Source organism: Gobius niger, assembly GCF_951799975.1.
Source record: "Gobius niger genome assembly, chromosome: 7".
Taxonomy (NCBI): Eukaryota; Metazoa; Chordata; class Actinopteri; order Gobiiformes; family Gobiidae; genus Gobius; species Gobius niger.
Genome location: NC_136858.1, coordinates 5339595 through 5351910, shown reverse-complemented (window position 1 = coordinate 5351910; position 12316 = coordinate 5339595). Strand labels below are relative to the sequence as shown.

At 49.0% G+C, this 12316-nt stretch overlaps 1 protein-coding gene across 1 annotated transcript in view; it reads left to right on the top strand.

Annotated features, from left to right (window-relative positions):
- LOC306965844 (high-affinity choline transporter 1-like) overlaps positions 1-11867 on the top strand; it is a gene marked incomplete at its 5' end in the record, with an annotated part of 28819 nt that extends 16952 nt beyond the window's left edge. The window contains 4 exons of the mRNA XM_079560412.1: positions 495-638; positions 724-877; positions 7075-7292; positions 11285-11867. Coding sequence (XP_079416538.1) covers positions 495-638; positions 724-877; positions 7075-7292; positions 11285-11836 — 1068 coding nt within the window. The 3' untranslated portion in view covers positions 11837-11867. The remainder of the gene's footprint in view (positions 1-494; positions 639-723; positions 878-7074; positions 7293-11284) is intronic.
- Positions 11868-12316: the final 449 nt, after the last annotated feature.

Sequence of the window (12316 nt, the reverse complement as noted above, 5' to 3'; positions counted from 1 at the left end):
ATCATTATTGAAACTCCAATTCCCCAGCGTGCATTAGCTGTGGTGCAGACTGCCACATGAACCACTATAACATCTCACTGCCTTCATATAAAAGGACATTTTGGAGACTTATTCGTTTACACTGGCCAACATTTGTGTTTTTCCAAACAAGAAGAAACTAAGCAGATTCTGGCCAATACATTTGTATTCCAGGATTTTGTAGCGAATGACCTGAGCCATGATGGAGAAGTTGTTTCACTCTGTGCCACAAATACTTCCTCTTCAAAAGTGAGTGGTTTATACCAGTCGTTCCCCAACTGCAAGGAGTCTGTTAACCACCAGTGCCACCTGCAGGGGAAACATTTATATACAACAGAAGAGCTATGACACTGGTGTGTTTGAAAAAAAAAATATATATACAAAATATATGTTTTGTTTTGTCTAATTTGTTTTTTCCCCACATGGTTTTCCAAATTTTCCAGATTGCCTCACAATGAACCCTTTTGTGTGTGCAGTGGATCTGTGTTCCCTTTGTGCTGACTAACCCTCACACAGTGAACATCGGAGAGACTCTGATGAACAACACCCTCCACGCTCCCTGGATCGGCGCCCCCAAACTGAGCAAGAGCTGGATTATGATAGATGACTTTTTATTTTTTGTGAGTTTATGTTCAATCTGTTTTTCAGTGACACACTAAATATTATTATTATATTCTTACTGCTATTATTGTGTATTTCTTGCAGTCGGTTGGTAGTGTTGCGTACCAGTGCTTTCACCAGAGGACGCTGTCTGCTTCGTCTACGCGGACGGCTAAACTCACCTGCTGCATAGCTGCTTTCCTCATCCTGGTCTTTGGAACACCTCCCATTCTGTTTGGGGCGGCGGCTTCATCCACAGGTACTGAGGTGGAACATACATGTGAAAAACAAACACAAATCACAGTAGAAGACTAAGTGTGAAAAGCCTGTCTGAATAAATGTGCCTTAAGATGGGATTTAAAGATGGACAGTTAGAAGAGCATGAAAAGGCTCGATCACCCACTTCTTCAAGCGCGACCTGTGATATTGACAAAAAGGAATAACCCAATATTTTTGTGGACTTTCGTGATTTTTGTAAACCATCAGAAATACCATATTTTCCGGACTATAAGTCGCTCCGGAGTATAAGACGCACCAGCCAAAATATGCGTAATGACGGAGAAAAAACATAGATAAGTCGCTCCGGAGTATAAGATATAATAATGTCTGTTATGTTATAAACATAATAAACAGCTGAGATAACTAAAGCATAAGGAACATACCACTGCACCGTTGACAAACCTCTCCCACCAGCATGTTTTTCAAGCTCTCATTTGCGAAGTCGTCGCTCTAGCTCTGGCTCTAGCTTTTAAACCGTGATTAGCTTTGTTTTGTTTTCTTCCGCTTCTCCCTTGCTCCAAACTTTCTTTCTGCTGCTCGACTAGCCTGCAGTGCCCTCTAGTGGCATGTGCAATCATATACTGGAATTAAAGAAAAGAAAAAAAAACATAAAAGAAAAAAAAACATATATAAGTCGCTCCCTGCCAAACTATGAGAGAAAGTGTGACTTATAGTCCGGAAAATACGGTATGCAAAAATGTGCTGGCAAACATCATTTAAATTGCTTAGTCACTTATAAAGGTGGATGATGTTACAATTTTTCTCAATCCTCACCAATTTTTTTTTCACTTTTTCCCCCCAATTTTTCACTCATTTTAATTACAGTGCCACCAACACACATACCATGTTTTCTAATCCGCAAGCTCTTGGGTGTGTCCAGTTTTGATTATTTCCAGGACATCGTCCACATAACCAGTGGGGGCTGGTCCATTATAGGCAGTGGGGCGCCGCCCCTCCTATCAATTTTGCAAATAAAAAAAATCTAAAGAGTTTAGCAAAATCATGACTGTCTTCTGTACAGGTGTTTTTTACACTGGAGGGAGGGGGAGCGGAGGTGAAGGAACGTGTCATTTTGTCTGCCTGGTTCCTCTTGTAACAGCATCATAAATGTGTTGTTTTGTACTTGGGGCGGCGAGGAACAGCGCCCACACGATCTAACTAATGGCGCTCTGATATGGTATAAAAACGTCACTGTATGTCATTAATTCCACCAATCAGAGACGCAACAATAAATCTCCGATGGCGCTTGGCCTCAGTGCCATCGGAGATTTAACAGGTGAAGCGTCTCCTGTAAACAAACATGAGGAGCTCGTTGTTGGAGCAGCTCTGAACTCACGGACGATCAAAGAAAAGACCGGAGAAGCTTCGTGTTGTTTCCTGAGAGGAGGTGAAAGGATTTAGTGAAACTAATGGACTTGGGACAACTTTCTTCAGTCAGAAGTCACGTCTAAACTGACTTTCCTGGAGGTAGCATGAGGATGCTAACTCGCTCGTCTGCTTAAGCTGCTGCTTGTTTATTTCACACTTTGGGACAACACTCGCTGACTTGGACAGTCATGTCCCAGGACGTGGACATTTGATGGAGAGAAGATTCAGGACCGTGAGAAGTTTACGACAAAAGAGGGAGAACGTCATTCATTCACTGAGGGAAACAGAGGTGGAGCTCCAGGTGCTACAAGAGGAGGAGGACTCTCGTCTACACATGAGCTGCACATTATTTCTGAGCGGATCATTTGTCTGACGGTTTATACGGGTTTAAACCTGTGGCTCTGAGGCTCAGAATGGAACCATAGCAGGTCAGGGTCTAATACTGTACAAGAAATCAAAGAGGAAACACCTCCTGCCTTTGTTTTGGTTCTGTTGGTGTAAAACACAAATCAGTGGTGCACAACACAAATATGTATAGTGACTATCTTTACACTTTTATTTCATTTAGTCAGAAAAAAAGATTTTCCAAAAGCATAAATTCATTCCATGCTTCTTTTATTTTTTAGTTGAATAAAACTAAACAACAAGTTTAGTTTGATTATATTCTGCATATAATAATAATATTAAATGCCCCAAAGATAACTTTCTTTTTGAAGTTAAAAACAATGTTTCCATCCATCCATCCATTTTCTTCCGCTTTATCCGGGGCTGGGTCGCGGGGGCAGCAGTCTCAGCAGAGAAACCCATACTTCCCATTCCACGCACACCTCCTCCAGCTGTTCTGGGGGGACCCCGAGGCGACACCAGGCCAGCTCGGAGACATAGTCCCACCACCGTGTCCTGGGCCTTCCACGAGGCCTTGTCCCACTAGGACATGCCTGGAACACCTCCCGCGGGAGGCGACCAGGAGGCATCCGGAACAGATGCCCGAGCCACCTCAGCTGGCTCCTTTCGACGTGAAGGAGCAGCGACTCTACTCCGGGCTCCTCCCGGGTAACTGAGCTCCTCACCCAATCTCGGAGGGTGCGCCCAGCCACCCTGCGAAGGAAACTCATTTCGGCCGCTTGTATTCGCGATCTTGTCCTTTTGGTCATGACCCAAATCTCATGACCATAGGTGAGGGTGGGAACGTAGATCGATCGGTAAATCGAGAGCTTTGCCCCCCGACTCAGCTCCCTCTTCACCACGACAGACCGATACAGCGACCGCATCACTGCCGACGCCGCACCGATCCGTCTGTCGATCTCACGCTCCATCCGTCCCTCACTCGTGAACAAGACCCAGAGATATTTGAACTCCTCCACTTGAGGTAAGGACTCCCCACCGACCTGGAGAGGGGAAACCACCTTTTTCCGGTGGAGAACCATGGCCTCAGATTTGGAGGTGCTGATCCTCATCCCGGCCGCTACACACTCGGCTGCAAACCGCCCCAGGGCGTGCTGAAGGTCCTGGTTCGTTGAAGCCATCAGAACAACATCGTCCGCAAACAGCAGAGATGAGACTCTGAGGCTCCCAAACCGGACACCCTCCGGCCCCTGGCTGCGCCTAGAAATTCTGTCCATAAAAGTAATGAACAGAACCGGTGACAAAGGGCAGCCCTGGCGGAGACCAACACGCACCGGGAACAGGTCTGACTTACTGCCGGCAATGCGAACCAAGCTCCTGCTGCGGTCATACAGGGAACGGACAGCCCTTAGCAGAGGGCCCCGGACCCCATACTCCCGGAGCACCCCCCACAGGGCACCACGAGGGACACAGTCGAACGCCTTCTCCAGGTCCACAAAACACATGTGGACTGGTTGGGCGAACTCCCACGAACCCTCGAGCACCCGATGAAGGGTAAAGAGTTGGTCCAGTGTGCCACGACCAGGACGAAAACCGCATTGTTCCTCCTGAATCCGAGGTTCAACTATCGGCCGGATCCTCCTCTCCAGCACCCCGGAGTAGACCTTACCGGGGAGGCTAAGGAGGGTGATTCCTCTGTAATTGGAACACACCCTCCGATCCCCCTTTTTAAAGAGAGGGACCACCACCCCGGTCTGCCAATCCAGGGGCACTGTCCCCGACCGCCACGCGATGTTGTAGAGACGAGTCAGCCAAGACAGTCCTACAACATCCAGAGACTTAAGGTACTCAGGGCGAATCTCATCCACCCCCGGAGCCCCGCCACCGAGGAGCTTTCTCACCACCTCGGTGACTTCAGCCCCGGTGATGGACGAGCTCACCTCCGAGTCCCCAGCCTCTGCTTCCTCATTGGAAGACGTGACGACGGGATTGAGGAGGTCCTCGAAGTACTCCTTCCACCGCCCGACGACATCCCCAGTCGAGGTCAGCAGCTCCCCACCCGCACTGTAAACAGTGTTGGTGAAGCACTGCTTCCCCCTCCTAAGGCGCCGGATGGTTTGCCAGAATCTCTTCGAGGCCGACCGATAGTCTTCCTCCATGGCCTCCCCGAGCTCCTCCCAGACCCGAGTTTTAGCCTCCGCGACCGCACGAGCCGCAGCACGCTTATTCTTCCGGTACCTCTCAGCTGCCTCAGGAGTCCCACAAGCCAACAAGGCCAGGTAGGACTCCTTCTTCAGCTTGACGGCATCCCTTACTTCCGGGCGCCACCACCGGGTTCGGGGATTGCCGCCGCGACAGGCACCAGAGACCTTACGGCCACAACTACGAGCAGCCGCATCGACAATGGAGGAGGAGAACAGAGTCCACTCGGACTCCATGTCCCCCGCCTCCCCCGGAATCTGGGTGAAGCTATTCCGGAGGTGGGAGTTGAAGACCCCACCGACAGAGGGATCCACCAGACGTTCCCAGCAGACCCTCACAACACGCTTGGGCCGGCCAGGTCTGACCGGCTTCCTCCCCTGCCAGCGGATCCAGCTCAGGTGGTGATCGGTTGACAGCTCAGCCCCTCTCTTCACCCGAGTGTCCGAGACACGCGGCCGGAGGTCAGACGACACAACTACAAAGTCGATCATCGACCTCCTGCCTAGGGTGTCCTGGTGCCACGTGCGCTTATGGACACCCTTGTGCTCGAACATGGTGTTCGTTATGGACAAACTGCGACTAGCACAGAAGTCCAATAACAGAACACCACTCGGGTTCAGATCGGGGAGGCCGTTCTTCCCAATCACTCCCTCCCAGGTCTCACTGTCGTTACCCACGTGGGCGTTGAAGTCCCCCAGCAGAACAATGGAGTCCCCAGTCGGAGCACTATCTAGTACCCCTCCCAGGGACTCCAAGAAGGCCGGGTACTCTGCACCGATGTTGGGCCCGTAGGCCGAGACAACGGTGAGAGACCTGTCCCCAACCCTCTCGTCCACCCGGGTGAACTCCAACACGTGGCGGCTGAGCTGGGGGGATATGAGCAAACCCACCCCAGCCCGCCGCCTCTCCCCGCGGGCAACTCCAGAAAAATGGAGAGTCAGCCTCTCTCCAGGAGTTGGGATCCGGAACCCAAGCTGTGCGTGGAGGTGAGCCCGACTATATCTAGTCGGTATCTCTCAACCTCCCACACAAGCTCAGGCTCCTTCCCCCCCAGCGAGGTGACGTTCCATGTCCCGAACGCCAGAAGCTGTGTATGTGGACCAGGTCGTCGAGGCACCCGCCTCTGACCGCCACCCAGTCCTCTCCGCACCCGACCCCTACGGATCCCTCTGCGGGTGGTGGGTCCACAGGAGGGCGGGCCCACATCGTCCCTTCGGGCTGCGCCCGGCCGGGCCCCGTGGTCAGAGACCCGGCCACCAGACGCTCGCGTTCGGGCCCCAACCCCAGGTCTGGCTCCAGGGTGGGGCCCCGGCTGCGCCATGCCGGGCGACGTCACGGTCCTTGAATGTCGTACGTCCATGAGGGTCTTCTGAACTGCTCTTCGTCTGACCCGTCACCTCGGACCTGTTTGCCATGGGAGACCCTACCAGGGGCATAAAGCCCCAGACAACATAGCTCCTCGGATCATTCGGGCACTCAAACAACCCCACCACGTTAAGGTAGCAGTTCACGGGGTTGACAATGTTTATGAGTCAAATATAATTGGGGCAACCATAGAAATCATATATCTATGGAGGCAACAGCCTCCCCTGGTTTTCACATCACCAGCCGCCAATGCACTTAACGTTTCTCCCATGGCAAAACCCTGCTTCTGTTTATATATTGTGTCACTGTATTGGAAATAGGTAGATTTTGCAACAAATCGTAGTAGTTCTGTGATGTCCTCTACTGTTGGGTGGCAGGGGGCGTGACCAGTCTGTCGGACCTGTTGGGACCATCAGGCTGGTCACGCCTCGGAAGTAAGAACAGCCGATAAGTGACACGTCACCGCACACCGGTGATACGGCCTGCAGTTGGCGGCTGAAACATGTAAAGGTAAAAAGATTTCAACATCTCTAACCCTAGTGTCTGACAAAATTAACCCAAAAAGTGATAGAAGTTTAAATAGAAACAAGGTTGCGAGGCGGGCTGGGGTGGGCAGGACCTGCTCCAAATGGAAAAAAAACCTGACCCGCGCATCATTAGTGCAGACTGAAAGCCTGACAGCATCAATGTAGAACATCCAAGTCCATAATTTCCACTGTTGAAAAGTCATGCAGATTTGGCTAGCTAACAGGGATGTCGAGCTCATTCCCAGAGCCAGAAACTGAATACAAGCTCAACTATAGCATATAGTCTCTTTTGCACTATATAACCCTGACATGAGCCAGGTATAATTATAAGCAAAGCCTGGTATTAAAGCAGTTGTTACCTGTCCCTCAGACTGGAACCAGACGTCCTACGGCTCTCCCTCTCCGTATGAACGAGGAGAAGCCGCTCAGGTGCTTCCCATCATGCTGCAGCACCTCACTCCGTCTTACATCTCCATCATCGGGATTGGATGTGTGGCCGCTGCCGTCATGTCGTCCGCAGATTCAGCGCTAATGTCTGCGGCCTCGGTCTTCTCTGCTAATGTGTACAAGAACATCATAAGGCCTCAGGTGAGATGCTTAGAGAATGGTACTAATGTCTGTTTAACCTTCAGAGTTGACAGAGTTAACAAGTGGGAGAATTTTCATTGACCATGGTATAACTGCACAAAATCAGGTAAACAGGCAAATCTATTTGAATAGAATATATCAGAAGGGGTGAAAAAAAAAAAAGTAGCTTCAGCTTTAAGCCTCAGCCGTTTACTTAGGCGAGACGATGCAGGTGAATAGGGAAAATATACATGACAAAAACAATGTATTCTGTTTGTTATATGTTTTCAGACTCTAATGGGACTTCAAACCTCCCAAGAACGGCTTAAAAGCCTGGCTCCAAAGAGTTTTGTTTTTTCTAATTGTCGCTATGACCCATGTGACAATGCTGGGGTAGGTGAAATATGTTTTAACCACGCTGCTTTTTTTATAACCCCAAAATAGTGGAAGCAGTTTTGAGACAGTTTTAGAAAAGCCCCTGAAGTGCTGTGACGCGGCGCCTCCAGTGTGTGTTAAAATCACACATGAACGCATGTCAGAGGAAATCTCCCAGTGATAACAGTGTTTTTTCCAAAAATAAATATATCAAAAAAACTCAAAATCCACTGTTCCAAATTATTATGCAACTCATCGTTTCAATACATTTTAAAGCTTGAAATTAACTGAAAATGGTCATTTGTTGAATTTGCAGAATTAGGAGGTCATATTTACTGAAATCAAAAGCTATTTCAATCAAAAAAATCTTAACAGGTCAAGTTATATTTTACCATAGGAGCTCTTGGGCCAGATCTTGTGGTTCATGGCGCAGGCTGTAGAGCAGACGAGTAGACGGGTGGCGCTCCTTGCAATCTTCAGTGTCATACTTGGTGCAAAAAGTGGGCAGGACAGGAAGGGGGAAAGACTCGCATTGTGATGTTGTGGTGCCGCCCCCTCCCCATGCTTTCCCCAGACCTGTGGAAGCGGTGGGTTGCGAGGGGGGGTTCTCTTGTACACGCGTAACATGCATGATGCAGCGCGCAGTGTTTAATAAAGATTAAAGAAATAAAAGTGTCCCTCCACTGCTGCAGCCACGCGCTGCAAATCCAAGATGAGCGGGCGGGACAGAGAGGCAGCAGCCTCGCGTTGGACACCGTTCGAATGCGCAAAGTTACGAAATGTACAGGATTTAACTGATCAGAAACTGTCATATCGGCTGTGGAGAAGTTGCAGAGTTATGCAGTAGTTGCAAGAAAACTGTAGCGTATTGGAACATTTGCGCTACAGCTGCAGGATTTTTGGAGGGGCTGAATTGAAAAAAAATAATAAAAAAGTTGCTATGCGCCTGGTAAAATGTGCTTTTTTCTTTTGGACTGAGCTGTGGTTACACAAGGAGCATCTTCAGGAGGTAAAGACTGACAAACGATGGAAATGTCTCCTTAAAACTCAGATTAGATGTGGTGTTGTGGCACTTGAAGGCGTTTGTGGTTTATTTATGGAAAACTGTTGTTGTTTTGGTGTTCGGGGTGTGCGCGTTGATCTACTGTATCAAAGTAAGCCCGTGCGTAACCTACGCTCAAACACACTTTTCAAGGCAATTTCGCTTTTGTTTTCAATTTGACGTCGATTCTAAGTGTGACAGTGTGAATATTGCGTGCGCCCCGCGGACTATAAAAGGGGTTCAGTTTCCTTACTCCGCCCCACCTACCTCTGACCCCTGACGTCACACCCTATCGGAGCCGGTGTCATGGCGGCACTACAGCTGTCCACTTTACGACTAGGCGCACTGTCGCTGTTTGTAAAAGCGTCAAGCTCAGCGATGTCATAGTGTTGCGAGTATCGGGTGAGTAGGGCTAGTATCCTGTGAACATTCACTGATTTGCTTGTGGCTAATGCGGGTTTGTTTATAGCTTCCGGGTGGCTCGGCGTGAGGGCTTGTGTTTGTGCGGGGAACACAAGGGGCGCGCCATGACCTCGGTATGTCGCTAAATCTACCTAGTTACGATTACTATCCTTAAAATGTACAAAATGCAGTTGTTTACAATTAGTCTGTTTTATTTAGGCTCCTGCTGGCAGTGGGCCTCCTCTTTGTTTTTATGTCGACTTCCACTCTCCATGTGTACCTGTGATTCTGCATGTGGCTCAGGACGCAAAGCTACACCGCTCACATGGCTGGAGTAACCAAATGTCCGAGAAAAAGACTGTTCTGCTTCAAAGGTAAAAACTATGGAGCTCTGGGAGCATGGACAAACTAAACGGAAATGGATGAACTGTGTGCGTACACGCGCTCCAATGTGCGCAGCGTTTGTTTCTTTTGGGAAACCTGAAATGAACTCGAAAACCAACTTGAACTTCTAATTAAATTGATGGAATTATGATTTGTCTCTGTTGTTTCAGTCTACGGATCTGTGAGCCTTGTGGGGTGTATGTGCTACAGCTAAATCAGTAACTTCAAAATCACAACGTAATACCCCATAGCTCCCATCGGTTACATAAGGAAGAAGACAAGGCAGCGTGATGTAAAGAGGAACATAATGTGAAGGTTGCCATAGAAGTGTAGCGTGAGGGCTGCTTGTAATGAACCACGCCTCAGTCGGTCTCTTTTTCTTAAATAACGCCCTCTCCTAGTGGCGCAGCCTTTAGTGGAAAACCTGCGCCACATGCAAGATCGCGCGTGTACCTCATTGCGTTTACCACGTTGCGTTTACCCCCGGCTCACATTAAATCCGGTTAAGGTCCGGTACGGCATCCGCGAACTTAGAAAGTCATTAAAACCAATGTTGCAGACTCACACTGCTCCGCGAAGTCCGGGTCCGGCTACTGAGGCCATCCGGCGGCCTTCCAGTGTCAAGGGAAAGAATCCGCAAGAAGTCTATTTTTGCCGGAGGCCGGAGCCCCAGCGGATCAAGCTGACAGAAAAACACGAGCCAAGCAGGAAGTCAGGTCTCGTGAGGAAAGAAGATCCGGTGTATTTCAAAATCTGCTCGCTACTTATCTGGTCTGGTTTACCACCTGTACACGCGTGTAACGTCGTAAATGTAAACATTTCTCCATTACCAGTGACACGGAGGCAGTAGTGTGTTGCAAAGCATCCACTTCACTGGGGAGAGTCGTTGTGCTGGCAAATGTGGCTTTTGTTTACAAAAACTACGTATATGCGGGGCTAATCATCACGTAAACTCGCACCAACCGGGCAACCCACGCGCTCTTCTGTGCTCACGAGTGCCGTTTCTGTGCCTGGAGCAGCGTCTGGCGCCGGAGCCAGCGGAGCCACAGTGTCAGTCGGACTCACTGTGAATGGTAGTTTGGGGCAAACCCAGACTGGATCAGGACCAAACCCGGACCGTAGTTAATGTGAGCCGGGGGTTGGAGTTGCGCATGGACTGCGCCAGTCACAAGATCTGGCACCTTGTGTGATAGCAGCTTCAAAATTCTTAAATCCATTAAACTTGTGAGTTTTTGGACAGTTTCTGCTTGGATTTCTTTGCAGGATGTCAGAATAACCTCCCAGAGCTGCTGTTTGGATGAAAACTGCCTCCCACCCTCAGAGATGTTTTTCTTGTTGAGGCTCCAAAGGTTCTCAATAGGGTTGAGGTCAGGGGAGAAGGGGGTCCACATCATGAGTTTCTCTCCTTTTGTGCCCATAGCAGCCAGTGATGCAGAGGTATTCTTTACAGCAGGACCTGGTGTGTTGTCATACATGAAGATGATTTTGTTAGGGAAAGCACGGCTCTTCTTTTTATACTCCGGAGCGACTTGTCATTGCTTTTTTCTTCTTCATTACGCATTTTTGGCTGGTGCATCTCCAGAGTGACATATAGTCCGGGAAATACGGTAGTGGTACCCAGCCCTATCCATGAGCCTCTCCTGCCGCCGGCCCGGTTCCACAGCGGTACAAAACAAACATGGGTGACAGCAATAGGTGGCAGTCTATACTTAACCCAATGCAGCATACACAGTGCCACAAGAAATATTTATTACCATGACTTTGTGAAAGTGCTGCTTGAATGTCTAATCATATTTTAAATGTTCTTCAGGCCTCAGACAGAGAGATGCAGTGGGTGATCCGGTCCTCTGTGGTTGTAGTTGGTGTAATCGGGACTGCGCTCACCACCTTAAAAAACAGCACCATCCTGTTCTGGTTCCTGGCTGCTGAGGTGGCCTATACTGTGATCTTCCCCCAGTTCGTCTGCGTCCTCTTCTTCAAAAAGAGCAACCTGTACGGAGCTATCGCAGGCCTGTTCACAGGCTTCCCTTTACGCCTGATGTGTGGAGAGCCCTTGCTGGGGTTAGCTCCAGTCCTACACTTCCCAGGATGCACTCTGGAGGATGGAGTTTACATCCAGTATTCTCCCATTAAAACCATCTCCATGTTGTCCTCTGTGGCCGCCATCCTGCTCATCTCTTGCCTGACATCAAGACTCTTCAACAGAGGCCTGCTTCCTGAGAGGCTGGATGTGTTCCATGTTAAAGCTCAGACGTCACTGCGGCCAGCGCCAGAAAATGACAGCAAACACAGAGACGATATAGATATGAACATGGCTAAGACAGACTCTAAGGAAGAAGCACTGGATCCTATGCTGACATAGGGCTCAAAGCTCCTCGAGGTCCAGCAGCAAGAAAAAAATGTCACTCTTGCAGCTTAAGTTGTCTCTAAAATAGCTTAACAGGAAGTATTAATCATGTGTGTAACCTGTAACTTGTGTTTAAATATGACAATTTATTGTATGTTGCGACCAAGAGTGGGCCATAGTTCTTTATATACAGATAATTACTTAGGTTACTGTAATTGGTTTATGGCACAACAGCCTCTAGGTATTTGGTACGCTGTGCATGTAAGAAGGGGAAACTCATTGTAAACTGACAGGTCAAGGAAGTGAGACTGGTAGGCATTAGCTCACAGTAGGGATGGGAATCTTAGGCCTCTGTATGATCCGATTCGCATCTTGATACACCTGCCACGATCTGATTAATTGAAGATACACTTGGTGATACCAGAGCTGCAATGCGGGTCAAATCATCACCATTACCACGATTCGGGACGAAAAAACGATTTGTATGGATACACG